General features: G+C 39.3%; 1 protein-coding gene across 4 annotated transcripts in view; it reads left to right on the top strand.

Moving 5' to 3' along the window:
- The window catches only part of EBF4 (EBF family member 4), a 55,357-nt gene that overhangs the window by 11,375 nt on the left and 22,136 nt on the right, over window positions 1–21,846 (top strand). For all 4 annotated transcript variants that reach the window (XM_057529906.1, XM_057529903.1, XM_057529904.1 and 1 more), the window contains exons 5-7: window positions 68–123; window positions 1,764–1,837; window positions 2,884–2,952. In XM_057529906.1, coding sequence (XP_057385889.1) covers window positions 68–123; window positions 1,764–1,837; window positions 2,884–2,952 — 199 coding nt within the window. The remainder of the gene's footprint in view (window positions 1–67; window positions 124–1,763; window positions 1,838–2,883; window positions 2,953–21,846) is intronic.

Genomic DNA, 21,846 nt, shown 5'->3' with positions numbered 1-21,846 from the left:
GTGTTCAGTCATCAGAAGCCACAGGGGCTCCCCAAATAGCAAGCCCTCTCCGCCTTTCCACCCTTAGGACTTCGGACAGAACAGGACCTCTATGTGCGTCTCATCGACTCCATGTCCAAGCAGGTGAGCCAGCCCAGGGTACGCTCAGGCCTGTCCAGCCCCTTCTCTGACCCCCATCTCCCTGTGGTCTGAGCAAGCATCCTTGTCCCTGCCCCCACCTCCCCCATGCCTTTCATCCTCACCAGTCTAGCTGTCCACAGTTCTCTGTGGAGAACTGTCCACAGGAGGAGGATGTGTGCTTTTGCCCTCTAGACAAGAAAAAGACAATATTTGTTCAACAACTTTGTCTTAGGTCCTGTTATCTAGAAGTTCAGCCTAGACGGGGATTCAGGTACACATGGTTTATTGGGGAGGAGGGGAGAAGCTCTCAGAAGGGGAGGGAGGAGAAGCAGGACAGGGCAGGGGATGCTCAGCAAGGATGTGGTCTCTGCTGGAGTCTAGCCTCAACCTGATCCACGAGGAGGCCTGGAGAAGGAATGGCACCAGAGTTGTTCCCCCTTGAGGCAAGGAGGCCAAGATGCTGTCCCCTGTATTGGTCAGTTACTGGCTGGGGACCACTCCCAAGGGGAGAGTGTAACCTTCCAGACATTTTCAGGGGAAGCAGCTCCTGTCTGCTGAGAGCAGTTCTCAAGAGAAAGCCCTTAGCAGCTAATGCTACCCACAGCTGGGGGATGGGTGCACTGGTCCGGGAGAGGGGACTGAGTGGGGCCCCAGAGCTTCCACTGCAGACCCTCAGTACCTTGCTGACTTGAAAAGACAAGAGAAGGAGGCTCAGGGACCAGCATGAGGAGCTCGGGGCAACTGAAACCTGAGTCAGCCCTGATGGACTGTGCAGCCGCAGGGCCCCAAGCCTCAGGCTCTTCAGAGAGGTTGTGTGCGCTGGTAAAGGAGCAGGGCTGAGTCTCAGATGTGAAAATCAGTGGCCTGCAACTTGAGGTGGAGACTTGGGCTTTCCCACACAGACAGTCTTCCAGCAGCCTCCACCCAATCCCAGGGCAGAGGAAGAAGTGGTGTGTTTCTAGGAAGCCTGTGGTCACCATGGTGTGGGAGGCGGACCAGGCAGTGGCAAAGTGGGATTGCATGGTCAACAAGTGTGGAAGGGGTTGGAGAATGTCCAGAGAGAGAGGGACCCACAAATAAGGGATGGCTGCGAGGCACAGAGGTTATAAGGTGGAAGCCAAATGTGTGGTTTGGGAAGCTCACTCCTTGCTTCAGGGTGGAGGAGAGGCTGGGGGACTGGCTGGGGGGGGTGGGGTGGGGGGGTGGTGGCTGATCCAGCAGTCCAAGAGGGAGCCACTGGCCTGGCCTGCGGAGGTGATAGGGGTGGGGAGAGGGACCAAGGAGCCGGCAGGACAGCCTGGAGGGACAATGCTTGTGAGAACCGTGGAGGTTGGAGTGTGTCTGCCCTCCCGGCAGCCTGACGTTGGTCATGGTGATCTGGGGACCTCCCTGCCCCTGAGCAGAGCTGGCTCCGGAAAGAGCTGCCTGTGGACAGACAGAATCTGTAGACCTCATGCCACTCTTGCCCATTCTGATGGTGGTACTGGTTTGGGAAGCCAGGTTCCCAGCTCCCTCTGCATTCCTGGGCTCCCAGAGAGAGTTGGAGGGCGTGCTCTTCCCTGGGAGCAGGGCCCAGCTGTCCCTCCACCTGGCCTTGAGAGGAGCCTCCTTCCCCTCCAGCCTGCGCACTTCCCCTTCCCCAGGCCATCATCTACGAGGGGCAGGACAAGAACCCCGAAATGTGCCGCGTGCTACTCACCCACGAGATCATGTGCAGGTGAGAAGGGCTAGGTCACCTGCCCCTGGCCTCTTGGCCCAACCCCTACCACTGCCACCAACCCCCTCCCCACTGATCCCCAGGGAAGCCTGGGGGTGGGGGGTGATGAGGGAAGAGTGAGGCCCCTGGGCACAGTGCTGGCTGAGGAGAGGGTCCTTGAGGACCCATTAGCCTGGCCTGTTTATGTGGCTTCTCCAAGTGTTTTTGTAAGAGAGGCCTCCTGCTGCTACTGGGAAGCTTAACTAATAAAGCTCTGGGGAGGGCTCGCTGGGAGATGGGGGCAGGGCCTGGGCCTCCTGGATTAGCTCAGAAGCTGGAGGAGGAAACTTTGCTGCCTCTTATGTGAACTTCAGGGCACCCCCTGGGCAGGCAGGATGGGGAAGAGGGAACACAGTGCTGGACTCCCCTTCCCCATTACCCCAGAGCTTGGCATTTCTAGGCAAGGGCTCCCCAGGAGATGTCAGTCAGGAAGGGTCCTCTGAGGCAGCTCTTCATACATGGAAAAGAAAATAGTGTTCAAAAATCTGGTTGGGACAGTGGCTACCCTTGGGAAGGGCAGTGACCAGGAGGGGGCATGAGGGGGCTTCTGGGGCGCTAGTCACGTGGTATTTCTTGGTATGGGTGCTGGTTACATGGGTGGGCTCACTTTGTGATAATTCATGAGCTGCATGCTTACAATTGGAGCTCTTTTCTATATGTATAAAAAGTGTACAGAGAGAGTAGGTGGTCAGCAGCCTGCCCTTTCCTGGATCCTCCAGGAGCAGCATGCCTTTGGGACAAGGGTTTCTTGGCCAACCTTATCCCCAGGGATAAGGGCTCTGCAGGTCCCTGTGTAGGACCCTCACCGCCTGTCTCCCCCAGGCCCCTGAGGGCGAGCCCCTCTGGCCCAGGGATTCCTACTCAGAGACAGGACATCAGCATCCTTACCCCGGAGCCACACACACACACACACACACACACACACACACACACACACACACCACGTGCTGTAACCTCCCTCTCCTTCACCCCCTTCCTCCTTCCCTCCCTTCTCATCTTTCCTTCAGCCGGTGCTGTGACCGGAAGAGCTGTGGCAACCGGAATGAGACACCCTCAGACCCCGTCATCATTGACAGGTACAGACTGGGGGAAGAGGGTCTGGCAGCTGCAAGGCCAGGGCAGGCTGGGATCAGCCACAGAGCACGGTGGCACCCACCGCCCTGTTGGTGGCTCTGAGCAGAGAGAAACGGTCCCCTGACTGAAGCCCCTGGTGGCAGACCTTCTGGGGCTGGGCATAAGAGTTGTGTGTCCTGAGGGAAGGAGCTGGAGAGGGCAGGGGTGGGGGGTGGTAGAGGCTGCTGGGCTAGAGGGGCTGGGAGGGCCTGGCAGGGAAGCGGGCTCTAGTCCTGGTGCCTGGTGCCTCTGCGCTGTTTGACTTGACTTCTCTGATCATCCGTTTCCTTTGTTTAAAAAATAGGGAAATACTTAGCAAGCTTCAATCATAGGATTGTCAAGGTGATGCATATGAAAATGCATTCTCCCACCATGATTTTCTAAAATTATTTTATTTCTTTTTGAATAGGAAATGCATATATAAGGTACAAAATTCGAAAAGTATAAAAGAGTAAATAATGAAAAGTATGTCTGCCCCACCCCTATGTATAGCATATTGTACACAGTCTTTCGTACTTACCTTTTTATTTGTAACAATATATCTTAGAACTCATTCCATATTGGAACATAAACCCTGCCTTGTTCTCCTTTTAGTAGATTAAACCGTTCACAATGTACTAAAATTCAAGTTTAGGAGGGTTGACAGCAAAGTCTCCCACCTCTGCCGCTGACTCATCCATTGCCCTCCAAATAAGCAAGCATTATTACCAGTTTCATGGGTATCCTTCCTGAGATAGTCTGTGCAAGAAAATGCAGACACAAGCAGTCTCCTTATTCTTTTTTCTACTGCAAAATATTCCATTGTATGGATGAACTATAATTTCTTTAGTCTCTATTGCTGGACATTTTGGCTTTTTCATTCTTTTTCAGGGATAAAATATGCTGTAGTGAATTACTTTGTCCAGGTGTCACTTAGCACATGTGTGAATTTATAAAAAGGATATTACTAGAAGCAGAATTTCTGGGTCAAAGGAGATGTGCATTTGTACTTTTGATAGTTATCGCCAATTTGTCCTCTGTAGAGATTATACCAATTGATATTCGTACCAGCTATTTTGAGAATGCCTGTTGCTGTATTCTGGCCAATTAGAATGTTTTTTATTCATTCAACAAATAAATTTTTAACATCTACTGTTAAATGTTAACATCTACTGTTAAAATGGACCCTGTGCCAGGGTCTCTTCTATATGCTGTGGATTAAGCAGTAACCAACGCAGATAAAAAGCCTTGTGTCTATGGGCTTACAATCTAGTAGGAGAGATAGACATAAACTAACTGAATAAAATGTACAGCATGTTAGATGGTGATAACAGCTAAGGAGAAAAAGAAAGCCATCAGGAAAGATCAGAGAGTGCCCAGGAAGGGGCTATTGCAATTTTAGAGTATTTAAGGAAGGCCTCACTAAAACTATGACATTTGAGCCAAGACCTGAAGGAAGTAAAGGAGAGAGCCAAGTATGAATCTAGGAGAAGAATGTTCTTGGCAAGAGTGTACTTGTCGTGTTTTAGGAACAGCAAGAAGGCCCAGGTGACTGGAACGAGGGGGACAGTAGGAGACGAAGATGTCAGAGATACAATGGATGGGGCAGGAGGAAGGGCAGACCATGCAGGGCCTTGTAGGTTGCATGTAAGCCATTCTTGTAAACCATTGTAAGGACTTTGACTTTTATTCTGGATGACATGGAAGCCAGTGGGGGTGTTTGAGAAGAATGATATGACCTGATTTATATTTTGACAAGTTTTTAACTCTAGCTCCTGTGTTGAAGATGACCCGCAGGAAGCAAAGGTGGAGACAGGGAGATGAGTTAGGAAACCATAACAATTATCCAGGAGAGATGATGAGGCTGCGACAGAGGGGATGTTATAGAGAAGTTTGTAAGAAGTGGTTGGATTCTGGATACACTTCATAGGCAGAACTGACAGGATTTGTTATGGAAGGAGAGACAAGGTGACAGGATGAGAGAAGTCAAAGACGGATCCAAGGTTTCTGACCTGAGCAACTTTAAGGGATGGAGCTCCTATTTACTGAGAAGGTGGAGATTTCAGGAGAAGCAGGTTTGGGAGGAGGAAGATCAGGAGTTTGGTTTTGGACGTATGACATTTAAGATTCTTGCTAAACCTCCAGGTGGAGATGTTGAAAAAGAGCTGAACACATGAGTGTGGCTCTCAAGGGGAAGGTCCAGGCTACAGATGTAGATTTGAATGAATGAAATCATGGAGGGAACGAGTGTTGAAAGAAAATATGAGCGGTGCAAGAATTGCATTCCGAGGTGTCCAATGTTGAGAGGTCATGGAGATGTGTAACCAGCAGAGGAGAATGAGAAGCAGCTGCCAGTAAAGTAGAAGGAAAATCAGGGGAGTGGAGTCCCAGAAGCCTAGATAGAAAAATTATCCCAAAAGGAGGCAATAGTCAACTGCATCAAATGCTGCTCATGGATATGATAAAAAGACTAAGGGTTAATCATTAGATTTAGCAATGTGGGAGACATTGGTGACCTCAACAGGAGCCATTTCAGTGGCAAAAGGGGCAGAATTCTGATAGGAGTATGTCTAAGAGAGAGTGGGAGAAGAGAGATTAGAGACAGTGACTAAAGGAACTCTGGACTTTCACCCTAAAGGGATCAAAGAAACAGGATGGAACAGGGTGGTGACAGGAGCACAGTGTAAGGCCAAGAAAAAGATATAGCTTGTTCAGATGCCGATGACAAAAACCCAGTAGGAAATGGAAAATTATGATGCAAGCGTTAGAAGGGAGAATGGCTGAAGCAATGTCCTCTAGTCAGCAAAGGGCAGGGTTTCTCCTGCACACGTGGAGGACTGGCTTTAGCTGAGAGCACAGACGTTATCCATGGAGGCAGCAGGGAAGATAGAGAACCTGGACATGGGTAAATGGGAATATCCAACATAGGAGCTTACGGATGTTCTTTTCTGATTGCTTTGTTTTCTCAGTGAAATAGGAAGCAAGGTCAACAGTTGAGGATGAGGATGGAGAGGGAGACACTAGGGCATGAAACAGTTGTCCAAGAGAGTGAGTGGACCATGGAAATGTTCTGTGATTGCCAAGTGGCACTAAGGGCCCACCTAAGATCTGTGGTCATAAATTTATTTATTTATTTATTTTTAAAATTTATGTATTTGCGGCCACGCCACGCAGCTCGCGGGATCTTAGTTCCCCAACCAGGGATTGAACCTGGGGCCATGGCAGTGAAAGCACCGAGTCCTAACCACTGGACCATCAGGGAATTACCTGTGGTCATAAATTAAAAGTGAGCAATTTCCCCAGTCCTGCTGAGCTGCACAAGTGCAGGTGCAGAACAGGTGAGTGGTTGCGTATAGCCAGAGTTAGGGGTTTGCTATGTGAACACGATGAAACATGAGAGGGCAAGAGAGTGAAAAGTGTAAGCAAGGGGTGTTTACAAAAATGGAACAAGGAATTTAAGCTCAGAAAGGAGAGGACTATGGGAGAGTGAAGAGAAGGCAGGATGAATGGAACATAGGTTTTGATGGGGCCAAGAATCACTAGAGTTGAGGTACTAGAAGGAGTTGGAGCTGGTGGTTAGGGAGTGGGTTGTCTGTAGGTAGGATTATTTGGAAATTCCGTTTATTGGTAATGTGTGGCCAAGGGAGGGTAGAGAGAAGGTCATTGGAGGAGAGATACTCAAGGAATGGAGAGAAAAATGTGTTGGAAGAACTATCTATTTACATTGATACTGAAATCACCAGGAATTATGTTTGATTTTAATGATTCTTTATAGATCCAGATACTGATACTTTGTCAGGGAAGTATATATCAAGTAACTCAATGTAGTTGAATTCATCGATATTTTCCTCATGGATTTCATTCTGCTTTTTGTTTAAGAAACCTTTCTCTATGCTGAGTCATAAAGATATTCTCCTATAGTTTCTTCTAAAGATTTCACAGTTTTTCCTTGTACATTTAGGTTAGTAATCCATGTGGAGCTAATTTGGGGCATGGTGTGAATTAAGGTATCAATGTAATTATTTTTATTTATGAATCACTAATTATTCTAGTATCATTTATTAAATAACTCATCCTTTCTTGCTGAGCTTCAGTACCACCTATGTCCTAAGTCAAGTTTCCTTCTATTTGTGTGTCCGATTCTAGACTCTGTGTTTTATTCTCTTGATCTATTTGATAATCTCTGTGCTAACATGGCATTGTTTGAATCACTCTATCTATATAAAAATAATGTAGACAAGCGTGTAGGGTAAGTTTCCCATCTTATCTTGTTCTTTAGGGAAGAACTGACTATTTTGGCCTTTTGTGCTTCCATATTAATTTTAGAATCCATGTAGAAGGTTCCACATCTTTGGGGGTTTTGTACAGTTAACTTATACATCAATTTGGAGGCGAATTCACATCTTTATGCTACTGAGTCTTCCTATCCATGAATATGGTTTATCTCTCCATTTATATAGATCTTCTTTAAAGCCTTTCAATAAAGTTTTATAATTTTCTCAATTAATTTTCTCAGTAAAGTCTACATACACTTATTGTTTTCCTTTATTCACTCATTCAATAAATATTTATTGAGCATCTACTATGTACCAGACACTGTTCTAGGTTCTAGGAATACCACAGTAAACAAAGCAGACAAAAATATCCATATTCATGGACAGAGAAGACATTGGGGAGATGGGCAATAAACAGTAATTATAAGTATGTTAGAAGGTGATAGGTGGGAAAAAATAGAGAAAAATAAAACTGATCAGGAATTTGGGGGTGGGGGAGGTGTGATTTTAAATGGCGTGGTCACAGTAGGCCAAATTAAGAAGGTGGAGTTTGAGGAAGGACTTGAAGAGGTGAGGGAATGAACCATTCAGTTGTATGGGTAGCTTATTTCTAGGTACAATTTATATTTTGTTGTTATTGTAAATTATATCTTTTGCTATGTTTTCTAAGTCTTTGTTGATAATACAAAGAAATACGATTGATATTTGCATGGAGATATTTGTCTTTAGATTTCTTTTGTTTTGTTTTTTCTATAGAGACAGACGTGTAAAAAATGACTTTTGTTTTTCCTATCCAATCCTTCTGCATTTTATTTATTTTTCTTACATTACTGCACTGACTAGAACCTCAAGTACAACCTTGAGAAAATAAGGAGTGATAATGGGCAGTCTTGGCTTGTTTTTTATTTTAAAGAAAATGCTTCTAGTGTTTCACCATTTAAAATGTTGCTAATTGTAGCTATTTGGTAGCTATACTTCATCAAGTTAAAAATGGTTGGTATGAGAGTTTTTTAATTTTTGTTTTTTGGTTTTTTTTCATGAACAGATGTTGAATTTCACGTGTTGTTTTTCTCTGCATGTATTGAATTGATCATATGGCTTTTCTCCTTTAAACTGTTAATGTACTGAATTTCATTAATGGATTTTCTGATACTGAACTACTCCTGGTATAACCTAACTTGATGATGATTTACTATCTTTAAATGCTACAGGATTTGCTTTGTTAATAATATTTAGGAATTTTGCATTTATGTTCAACACGATTGGCTTGTAATTTTCTTTTCTTACAATGTCCTAGTATGATTTTGACAGTCCGTGGTATAAGACCCTTAAATAATTAGATGGGACATGTTCTTTCTTTTACTATTTGCTGAATGAATTTGTATTAGTTTGTAATGATTTTTTCCTTGAAAATTTGTTACAATTTGGTTTTAGTTTGTGGGGTTGAGGAGGAGAGAATTTTTAAGCCATTTATTCATATTTTAATGGTCATAGGACTATTTAGGCCTTTTATTTCTTTTTTACTCTATTTTCATGAGTTACATTTTTTAAGGAATTTGTACAATGTGCCTGAGTTTTCAAATTTGTTTCCGTAAAGTCGTTCATAATGTTCTCTTATCTTTTTGATCTCTGCTGTATCTTTTTTAAAAATATTTATTTATTTGTCTGCGTCGGGTCTTAGTTGCAGCACACGGACTCTTCATTGTGGCTTGCTGGCTTCTCTCTAGTTGTGCCGTGCAGGCTCAGTAGTTGCGGTGCACGGGCTCTCTAGTTGTGGTGTGTGGGCTCCAGAGCACGTGGGCTCAGTAGTTGCGGCGTGTGGGCTCTCTAGTTGTGGTGTGCGGGCTCCAGGGCACGTGGGCTCAGTAGTTGCAGCACGTGGGCTTAGTTTCCCAGTGGCAGATGGGATCTTAGTTCCCCAACCAGGGATCAAACCCACGTCCCCTGCATTAGAAGGTGGATTCTTAACCACTAGATCACCAGGGAAGTCCCTCTGCTGTATCTTTAGCTGTGAACCTTTTCCATTTCTGATATTAATTGTTTGTATCATATCTTTCTCCTTGATGAGTTTTGCTAGCAATTTTTACTTTTATTTGTGTTTTCTGAAAACTGACAGCTTTATCAATCTTTTTCTAATGTTTGTTTCGCATTACGTTAATTCTGCATTTATCTTTATCATCTCCCTTCTTAGTTCTTTGGGTTTATTTTGTTGTTCTTTTTTAATTTCTTTTTTTATTTTTTTAATTTATTTATTTATTTATTTATGGCCGTGTTGGGTCTTCGTTTCTGTGCAAGAGCTTTCTCTAGTTGTGGCAAGCGGGGGCCACTCTTCATCTCGGTGCGTGCGCCACGCCTCTCACTATCGCGGCCTCTCTTGTTGCGGAGCACAGGCTCCAGACGCGCAGGCTCAGTAGTTGTGGCTCACGGGCCCAGTTGCTCCATGGCATGTGGGGTCTTCCCAGACCAGGGCTCGAACCCGTGTCCCCTGCATTGGCAGGCAGATTCTCAACCACTGCACCACCAGGGAAGCCCTAATTTCTTAAGTTGGATGTTTAGCTCATTAATTGTTGACCTTCTTTACCAATATAATCATTTAAGGCTATGACATTTCCTTAAAATACTATCTTTCCTCTATGTCACATTATTTTTTATTTTTCTTTATTTTTCTTTATTTTTTTGGCTGTGTTGAGTCTTAGTTGCAGCATGCAGGATCTTCGTTGAGGCATGCAGAATCTTTTTGTTGCAGCGTGTGGGCTCTTCGTTGCAGCGCACGGGCTTCATCTAGTTGTGGCATGCAGGTTTTCTCTCTCTAGTTGTGGCACGTGGGCTCCAGGGCGCAGGGGCTCTGTAGTTTGTGGCACGTGGGCTCTCTCCTTGAGGTGCATGAACTCAGTAGTTGTGTTGCGTGGGCTTAGTTGCCCCGTGGCATGTGGGATCTTAGTTCCCCGACCAGGGATCAAACCCTCATCCCCTGCATTGGAAAGCAGATTCTTTACCACTGGACCATCAGGTAAGTCCCTATGTCACATTATTATATCTCATATTTTCATTATCAGTTCCAAGGATTGTTAAATTTGTTTTGATTTCTCTTTTAATACATGGGCTATTTAGAAGTATGTTTCCTTATTCTTTATTTTTAAATTAACTTTATGAGGTATAACTGATATTCAATAAAACAGGCATAAGGCATACAATTTGAAAAGTTTTGACATATGTATACACTGATGAAACTATCACCACAGTTGAGATAGTGAACATATCCTTCATTCCCAAAAGTTTTCTCATGCTCCCCCTGGAATCTCTCCCTCTATCCCCTTACCTCCATCCTCAGGCAACAGTTGATCTGCTTTATGTCATCATAGATTTGTTTGCACTTTCTAGAGTTTTATATAAATGGGATGATACAGTATGTGCTTTTTCTTTTGTCTAGCTTCTTTTGCTCAGCATAATTTTTTTGCATTATCCATTTTGTTACATGTATTAATAGTTCATTTCTTTTTATTGCTGAGTTGTATTCCATTGTATGAATATAGCAAAATGTGCCTTCATCTCTTGATAGACATTTGGGTTCTTTCCAGTTTTTGTCTATTATAAGTAAAGCTTTATAAACATTTATGTACAAGTCCTTATATGGACAAGTGCTTTCATTTCTCTTGGCTAAAATAAGTAGGAGTAGAATGGTTGTATATGTATATGTGTATGTGTATGGTAAGTATATGTTTAACTTCATAAGTAGTCGCCTATTTTCCAAAGTGGTTGTACCATTTTATGTTTCCCACCAGTAGTGTATGAGAGTTGTAATTCCTCTACATTCTCATCAGCACGAGAATGATCTCTTTTTTTTTTAATTAATTAATTAATTTATTTATTTATTTTATTTTTGGCTGTGTTGGGTCTTTGTTTCTGTGCGAGGGCTTTCTCTAGTTGCGGCGAGCGGGGACCACTCTTCATCGCGGTGTGCGGGCCTCTCACTATCGCGGTCTCTCTTGTTGCGGAGCACAGGCTCCAGACGCGCAGGCTCAGTAGTTGTGGCTCACGGGCCCAGTTGCTCCGCGGCATGTGGGATCTTCCCAGACCAGGGCTCGAACCCGTGTCCCCTGCATTGGCAGGCGGATTCTCAACCACTGCACCACCAGGGAAGCCCTGATCTCTCTTTTTAATGTTAGCCATTCTAATAGATGTGTAGTGATATCTCATTATGGTTTTAATTTGCATGTCCCTAATGACTAATGATGTTGAACAACTTTTCATGTGCTTATTTGCCATCCATATTTTTTGGGGGGGGAAGTGTTTGTTCACCCCCTCCCTTTTTATTGGGTTATTTTTTAATTACTGAGTTGTGGGAGTTCTTTATATACTGTGGATAAAAATCAGATAAATATTCTGCAAAAAATTTTTCCCAATCTGTGACTTGTTTTTTCATTCTCTTAACAGTGTTTTGTTTTTTTTTTTTTTTTAAAACCAGATTTTATATTTTATTCAAATCACATTTATTTTAAATTTATTTATTTATTTATTTATTTATGGCTGTGTTGGGTCTTTGTTTCTGTGCGAGGGCTTTCTCCAGTTGCGGCAAGCGGGGCCACTCTTCATCGCGGTGCGTGGGCCTCTCACTATCGCGGCCTCTCTTGCTGCGGAGCACAAGCTCCAGACGCGCAGGCTCAGTAATTGTGGCTCACGGGCCTAGTTGCTCCGCGGCATGTGGGATCTTCCCAGACCAGGGCTCGAACCCGTGTCCCCTGCATTGGCAGGCAGATTCTCAACCACTGCGCCACCAGGGAAGCCCTTAACAGTGTTTTTGAAGAGCACAAATTTTTAATTTTGATAAAGTACAAATTATAAATTTTTTCTTTTGTGTATTGTGTTTTTGTTGTCATAGCTAAAAAATCTTTACCTAACCCAAGGTCACAGAAAATTTCCCCCTTCCTCTATAAGTTTTGTAGTTCTAGGTTTTACATTTAGGAGTAGGATCCATTTTAAGTTAATTTTTGTAGATGATGAGAGGTATAGATTCAAGACGTTTTGTTTTGTTTTGCAATATATATTTGTTTTGCAATATATATATATATATTTGCAATATATATATATATGTTCCAGCACCATTTCTTTTTTTTTTTAATGAAGACAGTGTTTCCTTTTTTTTTCTTAACTTTTTAAAAAATTTTATTTATTTATTTATTTATTTATTTATGGCTGTGTTGGGTCTTTGTTTCTGTGCGAGGGCTTTCTCTAGTTGCAGCAAGCGTGGGCCACTCCTCATCGCGGTGCGTGGGCCTCTCACTATTGTGGCTTCTCTTGTTGCGGAGCACAGGTTCCAGATGCGCAGGCTCAGCAATTGTGGCTCATGGGCCCAGTTGCTCCGTGGCACGTGGGATCCTCCCAGACCAGGGCTCGAACCCGTGTCCCCTGCATTGGCAGACAGACTCCCAACCACTGCGCCACCAGGGAAGCCCCACCATTTCTTTTAAACTTTGCAAAAAATCAATTGTTTATATATGTGTGGGGTTATTTCTGGCCTCTATTCTGTTCCATTGACTCCTTAGTCTAGCTTTTATGCCAATACCACACTATTTTGATTACTGTTGCTTTATAATTCTTGAAATCAGGTAATATAGGACCTCCAACTTTGTTTCTTCATTGCAACTTTTTTCTTTGCATTTCCGTATGAATTTGGGCATCAACTTGTCAATTTCTACAAAAAATTCCGTTGAGATATTGATTGGGACTCTTTGAATCTCTAGACTAATTTGGGAAAATTGATATCGTAACAATATTGAGCCTTCCAACCTATGAACAAGGCATATCTCTCCATTTATTTAGATTTTCCTCAATCTCTCTCATCAATATTTTGTAGTTTTTAGAATACAGATCTTTCACATCGCTTGTTCACATTTATCCTTTAGTATTTCTTTATTTTGATGCTATTGTAAATGCTGTTTTAAATTTCAATTTCCAATGGCTTATTTATGGTATATATAATTATGAATTTTTGTATAACTGATTCTGTAGTCTGCAGCCTTGCTAAACTCACTTATTAGTTCTAGTAACTTTTCAGAGTCCAACAGATTATCTTTATAGACAATCATGTCATCTGCAAATAAAGACACTTTTATTTATTCCTTTCCAATCTGGATGTCTTTTGTTTATCTTTCTTGCCTGATTGTACTGGCTAGACCTTCCAGTACAATGTTGATAGTAGCAGTGGTGAGGATGGACATTTATCTTGTTCCTGATCTTAGGTGGAAATTACTCAGTCTTTCACCATTATGTATGTTTTTTATGTATGTATGTATGTGTGTGTGTGTGTGTGTAGCTATAGGTTTTTCATAGATGCCTTTATCAGGTTGAGGAAATTCTCTACTATTTTTTGTTACTGGGAGTTTTTATCAGAAATCGGTATTAGATTTTTGTCAAGGGCTTTTTCTGCATCTATTAAGATTATTATTATTTTTTTTTTAGTTTAATATGATGAATTACATCAGTTGTTTTTCCGATGTTAAACCAACCCTGCATTTCCCAGATGAGCCACACTTGGTCATGGTGTATTATCTTTTTAATATATTGTTGGATTCTATTTAATGAAATTTTGTTTAGAGTTTTTGCATGTTCATTATGAATATTTGTCTTTAATTTTCTTATAACTTTTTTGTCTGGTTTTGGTATCAGATGTGCTGATATACTGGCCTATAGATTTAGTTGGGAGGTATATCCAGCTCTTCAATTTTTTGGAACAGTTTGTGTAGAATTGGTATTACTTCTTCCTTAAGTGCTTGGTAGAATTCACCAGTGAAGCCATCTGAGCCTGGACTTTTCTTTGTGGCAAGTATTTTAACTGTAATTTCAATGTCTCTAATAGAATAGGCTATCTACTTTTTCTAGAATGAACTTTGGTAATTTGTATCTTTCAAGGAATTTGTCCATTTCTTATAAGTTGTTGAATTTGTTAGCACAAAATTGTTTATAATATTCCCTATCCAATATCTCTAGAATCTGCAGTGAAGTCAGCACTCCCATTTCTGATACTGGCAAATTGTGTCTTCTTTTTTGCTGATCAGTCAGGATACAGGTTTATCCATTTTATTGACCTTCTAAAAGAACCTTTTGGTTTCATTGATTTTCCCCATTGTTTATCTATTTCCTATTTTGATATTTATTAGTTCCTTTCTTCTGCTTACTTTGGGCTTAATTTCCTCTCCTTTTTCTGGTCTCCTAGAGTGGAAGCTGAGGTCATTTATTTAAGACCTTTCTTTCTGTCTAAAACAGACTTTTAGTGCTATGCATTTCTCCCTAAGTATTGCCTTAGGGTCATACCACAAATCATGATATGTTATGTTTTTATTTCCATTTGATTAAAAGTACTTTCTGATTTCCCTTTTGAGTTTTGTTTTAACCCATTTGTTATTTGTTTCAAAAAGTTTGGGGATTCTCTTAGGATATTTCCATTACTGGTTTCTAATTTAATTCAATTGTCAAGGAATATATACTTTGTATAACTTGAATCCTTTTGAATCTTTTGAGATGCATTTTATGGCCCAGAATATAGCCTGCCTTGATTAATGTTTTGTGTGCACTTGGGAAGAATGTGTATTCTGTTGTTATTGGATGGAGTGTCCTATAAATATCAAATAGGTCACATTAGTTGATAAGTGTTGTTTGAGTCTACTATATCCTGACTGACTTTTTGCCTATTTTTTTTTTCTGTTATTGAGAGAAGGGTATTGGAATGACCAACTATTATTGTGGATTTGTCTATTTTTCCTTGAGGTTCTATCAGTCTTGCTTCATATAATTTGAAAAACTGTTATTAGGTACATAGATATATAGGATTATTTTATGTCCTCTTGTTTAATTGACCCCTTTATTATGAATCCATAAAATCTACTTTGATATAGTAATATAGCCATTCAAGCTTTCTTTTGACTAGTATTAGCATGATAAATCTTTTCCATCCTTTTACTTTTAATCTATTTGTGTCTTTATATTTAACATGCATTTCTTATAGTCAGCATGTCGTTCAGTTTTTCATCTGATCTGATAATCTCTGCCTTTTAATAGGTATATTTAGACCATTTACATTTAATGTGATTATTGATATGATTAAGTTTGAGTCTATCACCTTGATATTTGCTTTCTATGGTGTTCGGTCTCTTTTTTGTTCTTTTCCCTTTTTTCTACTCTTTTAGATTATTCAGGTATTTTTTATTATTCAACTTTATCTCCTTTGTTGGTTTATTAGCAAAATTCTTTATTTTGTTATTTTAGTAATTGATTTAGGACTTAAAGTACACATCTTTAACTTATTGCAGTCTACCTTCAATTATACCAGTTCGTGTCTTAAATTTTATTTTTATATATGTTCTATAATCTACAGTACATTGATATTATGTTTGTTTCAACAATTATTTTTAAAGAGATTTAAATTATATGGAAAATATCATATATTTACCCATGTAACTATTTCTATTGCTCTTCCTTCCTTTCCATAGATTCATATTTCCATCTTGTATCATTTTTCTTATGCCTGAAGGGCATCCTTTAATATTTCTTATAATTTTTTGAAAGATATTTTCACTGGGTATAGAATTATAGGTTGGCAGTAGTAGTCATAGTTGTTGTTTTAAGATGTTGCTCCACTGTCTTTTCTCTTGCATTTCCAATAAGAAATCTGATACCATTGTTATCTTTATTCCTGTGTACATATTTCTTTTATCTTTGGCTGCTTTAAAAAATTTTTCTTTATTATTCATTTTTAGCAACTTGATTATGATGTGCTTTGTAGTTTTCTTCATGTTTCTTGTGCTTGGAGTTCATTGATCTTTTTGGATCTAGGAGTCTACCATTTTATATATGCCCATTTTTTCAAGATTATTAATTGTGTTGTTCAGGTCTGTATTTATTTATCTTTGTCTGCTTGACCTATTAAAAATTGACAGATGAGGTTATAATCTTGCACATGAACTTTCAGCTTACCTTTGTGGGTTTCATCAATTATATCCCACAAAGATAAACTGAAATTTCATGTGGAAGATTAATATATAATTAATAATATATAGAGAGAGAGAGACTATTTTGTTAAATGTGGACATTATAGCCTCCTTCTGAATTGAACCTTTTATCAGTATTGATCCTTTATTTCTAATAATAGTTTTGCTTTGAAGTCTATTTTATCTGATATTATTTATTTATTTATTTATTTTTGGCCATGCCCCGAGGCTTGTGGGATCTTATTCCCTGACCAGGGATTGAACCCAGGTCCCCAGCAGTGAAAGCGCCAAGTCCTAACCACTGGACTGCCAGGGAATTCCCTATCTGATATTATTTAAAGGATCTCTCAACTTTTGGTTATATTTGCCTCATATACCTTTTTCTATCCTTTTATTTTCAACCATTATGTGTCCTTATGTTTCAGATATTTCTCTTTTAACAGTATATCACTGGGTTTATTTTTTTAATCTAGTCTATTTTTTAACTGGCAAGTTTAGCCATTTACCTTATTGAGATTATTGATTTATTTCAACTCTTTTCTACCATCCTGCTTTGCGCCTTCTATTTGTTCCACTTCCATGTTTCTTTGTTTTCCTTTCTTGCTATTTAAAAAAAAAAATTGAATATTTTGTTTGATGTAGTGTATGTATTTCTTATTCAGTTTTTACATTTACTGGTTTAGAAGTTTATTCACTTCATTTCTATGCTTTTATTTATTACCCTTGACATTTACTATATACTCTTAACAAAATTGTAATTCCTTTCCTGACTAATACTAGGATCTGTGACAGTGGTGTGCTGGAGCTGGCTCATACTGGTCCATAAGAGCTCATTGTTAGCATCTCTTCTCAACTCCATATTTAATGACATCATATTGGTAGCTTGAAATCAGCCGTGGGGGAAACATATATATTTATAACCATGGAAATCAACAAACATTATAAATCAGGGGTTTTCCCCCTCTGGAAGTGGTTGTTAAACATTTACCAGCACACCACTGATCTTAGACTGTTTTATTACCCCTATCCCATTTATAAGCCATGTAGCACAGAAATTTCATTCTTTTAAAATTCCACACATTGTTATTATTCTTTTTGTTATAGATGAACAATTTTTATTTAGATTTACCAAGTTTTGTTGCTCATCTTTTCCTTCGTGCATCTCACAACTTCCTCTGGGGTCATTTTCTCTCTTTCTGAAGTACATCTTTTAAGAAGTTTGTACTTTAGTGAAGGTCTGTGTTGGTAAACAGCATGCTCACTTTTGTTTTGTTATTAATGTCTTTATATCAATCTCTTTCTTGAAAAATGGTTTTCCTGGGAATATAATTCTAGATTGATAGTTTTTTGGGTTTTTTTTTTACGTAGCAATTTGAAAATATTTCCATTGTTGCTGCTGAAAAGTACAGCACAAACTAACACAACATTCTGTGTTTGATAGTTCCAATATCTAAAGTCCTTGGGGTTCTAAATCTATTGTTCATTACTTCTGCTGACTCTCATTCATGAAGCTTGTTCCTTGGTTTGGTGCTTTTGTTATTATTGTTGTGGTAGTGTTAATTTTAGCTCATATTTTGTTGAACCAAATCAGGTCCAAAATGGGGTATGCTTTCTTCTGGAAGTATTTGTGTTTGATTCTAACAGGAACAGGGGGTGCTACCAACCTGGGACCTTTCTAGTTTCCTCAGAAGATCCAGGGCCCTCCTCTGAGGCATCTCTGGTCTCCATCCCAGTGTTTATATTGGCATTTGCTACCACTACAACCCTAATATTTGTGTTAGCTTATAGTTCATGGTTTCCACTCAGATTTCAACTCACTTGTTTTTGATTTTTAATATCCTTGGAGATTTTCCTTACCTTTTAAATAAAAGCACAGGATCTAGTTATAATGGGAAGGCACTTCAAGATATGTAGTCTGCCATAATACTGGAAGAGGAAATCATCCATTTGGAATTTACTCTGGTGAAAGGTAGGAAATATGGGTCCATCTATATGTTTTTTTCTGATAGCTGCTAGTTGTCCCAACAGCAATTATTGAATAATCCATTTTCTCCCACCAATTGTAAATATCACCCATGCTATAGTCTAAATGTAATTGCATGTATTTCTGAACTTTCCATCCTATTTTATTATACCTACTATCTATTTATTCATATGGAAATATGATGCTTTTTTACTTTTTGAAGATTTATAAAATGTTTTGGTAACTGGTAGATCTAGTACTCTTTCTTCATTACTCTTATGTTTTTCCAACTATTCTTAATTGTATTTTTCATATTAACCTTACAGTTAGATTGTCTAGGTTACCAAAGAATTACTTCCTGATGTCATTTTTTAAATTATGGTTTAAAAAAAGAGAACAACCACATAATATAAAATTTGCCATCTTTACTATTTGTGAATGTACAATCCAGTATTATTAAGTATATTCACATTGTGGTGCAACAGATCTCCGGAACTTCTTGCAAAACAAAAACTCTATACCCATTAAACAACAGCTCCCCATTTTCCCCTTCCCTAGTCCTCATAGCCATCATTCTACTTTCTGTTTCTATGAATTTGGCTACTTTATACATATATACTTATATACTTATACCTCATATAAGTGGAATCATGCAGTATTAGTCTTTTTGTAACTAGCATATTGTCCTCAAGTTTCATCCATGTTGTAGCATATAATAGGATGCTACATGTTATATGTATTTCCTTCCTTTTTAAAGCTGAATAATATTCCATTTTATGTATATACCACATTCATCTATTGATAGACATTCAGATGCTTCCATCTCTTGGCTACTATGAATAATGCTTCTATGAATATGAGTGTGAAAATATCTCTTTGAGACCCTGCTTTCAGTTTTTTTGGATATATATACCCAGAAGTGGGATTGCTGAATCATATGATTGTTTTTTAAATTCAGTATAGTGAGGAACACTATACTTTTTACCATGGCAGTTGCACCATTTTATAATCCCACCATCAGTGCACAGGGTTCTAATTTCTCCACTTCCTCACCAACACTTGTTATTTTCTGTGTTTTTTTAAATTTTTATAGTAGCCACCCTAATGGGTGTGAGATGATGTATCATTATGGTTTTGATTTGCATTTCTCTAAGGACAAGTGATGCTGAACATCTTTTTAGATGCTTGTTGGCCATTTATACATCATCTTTGGAGAAATGTCTATTGAATTCCTTTGCTCATTTTTAATTGGGTTATTTGTTGTAGTGTTGTTGAGTTGTAGGAGTTCTTTATATATTCTGGATATTAACCCCTTATCAGATATATGATTTGCAAATCTTCCATTTTGTAGGTTGCCTTTCCGCTCTGATTGTGTGTCATTTTTATGGAGACCGTGTTTAATTCAGATCACCCTAGGTGGAAATGAAATCTTTATTATGCTAAGTCTTGAAGGTGCTATGTAAAATGTAACTCATTTATTGTGTGAGTTGAGATAAGGAGTGTTGTTCAAGTCTTCTATTTCCTTGTTGATCTTCTGTCTAGTCATTCTATCCATTATTGAAAGTAGGGCATTGAAATCTGCAACTATTATTGTTGAATTATCTGTTTCTTCCTTTGGTTCTGTCATTTTTTGCTTCATGTATTTTGGAGCTCTATTATCAGGTGCACATATGTTTATAATTTTATTTCTGATAGATTGACACTTTTATAATTATAAAATGTCTGTCTTTGTCTTATGTAACAATTTTGTCTTAAAGTCTATTCTGTGTGATATTAATATAGCTGCTCCAGCAATTTTTCGTTAGAGCTTTCTTAACCCTTTTCCAAATCTTTTCCAACCCTTTTATCATCAGCTTATTTCTATCTTTGAATCTAAACTATGTCTCACATAGACAGCATATAGATAATGTTTTTTAATCCATTCTTCCAATTTTTGCCTTTTAATTGGAGTGTTTAATCCATTTATATTTAATGTAATTACTGATAAAGTAGGATTTATGTCCGCCATTTGCTATGTTTTCTATCTGTCATATATATAGTTGCTCTATTCCTCCATTACTGCTTTTTCTCTTAGTGGTTGCCCTGGGAATTACATTCGGTGTCTTAATTTAGGACAATCTATTTTTTTAAAATTTATTTTATTTATTTTTGACTGCATCAGATCTTAGTTGCGGCACGCAGGATCTTCGTCGAGGCATGCGGGATCTTTCACTGCAGCATGTAGGCTCTTCGTTGCAGCATGCAGGCTTCTCTCTAGTTGTGGTGGCAGGCTTTTCTCTTCTGTAGTTTTGGTGCTCAGGCTCCAGGGCACATGGGCTCTGTAGTTGTGGTGCGTGGGCTCCATAGCATGTGGGCTCTGTGGTTTGTGGCATGTGGGCTCTCTCGTTGAGGCACATGAGCTCAGTAGTTGTGGCATGCAGGCTTAGTTGCCCTACGGCATGTAGGATCTTAGTTCCCTGACTAGGGGTCGAACCCACATCCCCTGCATTGTAAGGCAGATTCTTTACCACTGGACCACCAGAGAAGTCCCTAAGACAATCTATTTTAGATGAATATAAACTTAATTTCAAAATTAAGTATACAAGTATATAAAACAATATATAATGGATTCCATATATAGCTCCAATATAGCTCCATTCCCCCTCCTCTCCTTGTCACATCCTTGTCAATCACATTATATATTTACACATTATAAGCCCATCAACACAGTTTTATAATTACTGCTTTCTGATGTTTTCTTCAATAGATTTTATTTTTAGAATAGTTTTAGGTTTACAGAAGATGTGAGTAAAAAGTACAGTGTTCCGTGTACCCCCTGCCCCTACACATGTGCAGTTGTATTTTAAATTAGGTAGGAAAACAAAATATTTACAAACAAAAATGCATTTATAATGTCTTTTATATTTACCTGAATAGTTAACTTTTACCAGTATCATTTATTTCTTCATGGGGATTCAAATTACTGTCTTGTATCCTTTCATTTCACACTGAAGGACTCCCATTACTATTTCTTATAGGAAAGATCTGTTGGTGATGAATTTTTTCAGTCTTTGTTTATCTAGAAATGTCTTAATCTTTCATGTTTATTTAATTTTGTTTAATTTATCCTTCATGTTTGAAGGATAGTTTTGCTGGATATAGAATTTTTGGTTGACAGTCATTTTCTTTCAGCACTTTATATCATCCCACTGTCTTCTGACCTCCATGGTTTCTGGTAATAAGTCAGTTGTTAATCTTATTCAGGCTCCCTTGTACATGATGAGTTGCTTCTCTTCCTTACTGCTTCCCAGATTCCTTCTTTGTCTTTGTCTTTCAATAGTTTGATTATGATGTGTCTGTCTACATGTGGATCTTTTTGAGTTCATACTACTTGGAGTTCATTAAGCTTCTTGTATGTGTGGGATAAGGTTTTTCATCAAACTTGGGAAGTTTTTGGTCATTATTTCTTCATTGTTTCTGCCCCTTTTCCTTTCTTCTCTTCTGCTGAGACCCCCATTATGCATATGTTGGTATGTTTGATGGTGTCTCCCAACATCATGGGCTCTGTTCAGTCTTCATTCTTTTTCCTTTCTGTTCCAGAACTGTATAATCTCAACTGACTTATCTTAAGTTGACTGACATTTTTCTTCTGTCAACTCATTTTTCTTCTGCTGTTGA

The sequence above is a fragment of the Balaenoptera acutorostrata genome, chromosome 15 (assembly GCF_949987535.1).
Source record: "Balaenoptera acutorostrata chromosome 15, mBalAcu1.1, whole genome shotgun sequence".
In the NCBI taxonomy this organism is placed as follows: domain Eukaryota; kingdom Metazoa; phylum Chordata; class Mammalia; order Artiodactyla; family Balaenopteridae; genus Balaenoptera; species Balaenoptera acutorostrata.
The sequence above is the reverse complement of the archived record's forward strand: the minus strand, read 5'-3'. Positions and strand labels throughout refer to the sequence as shown.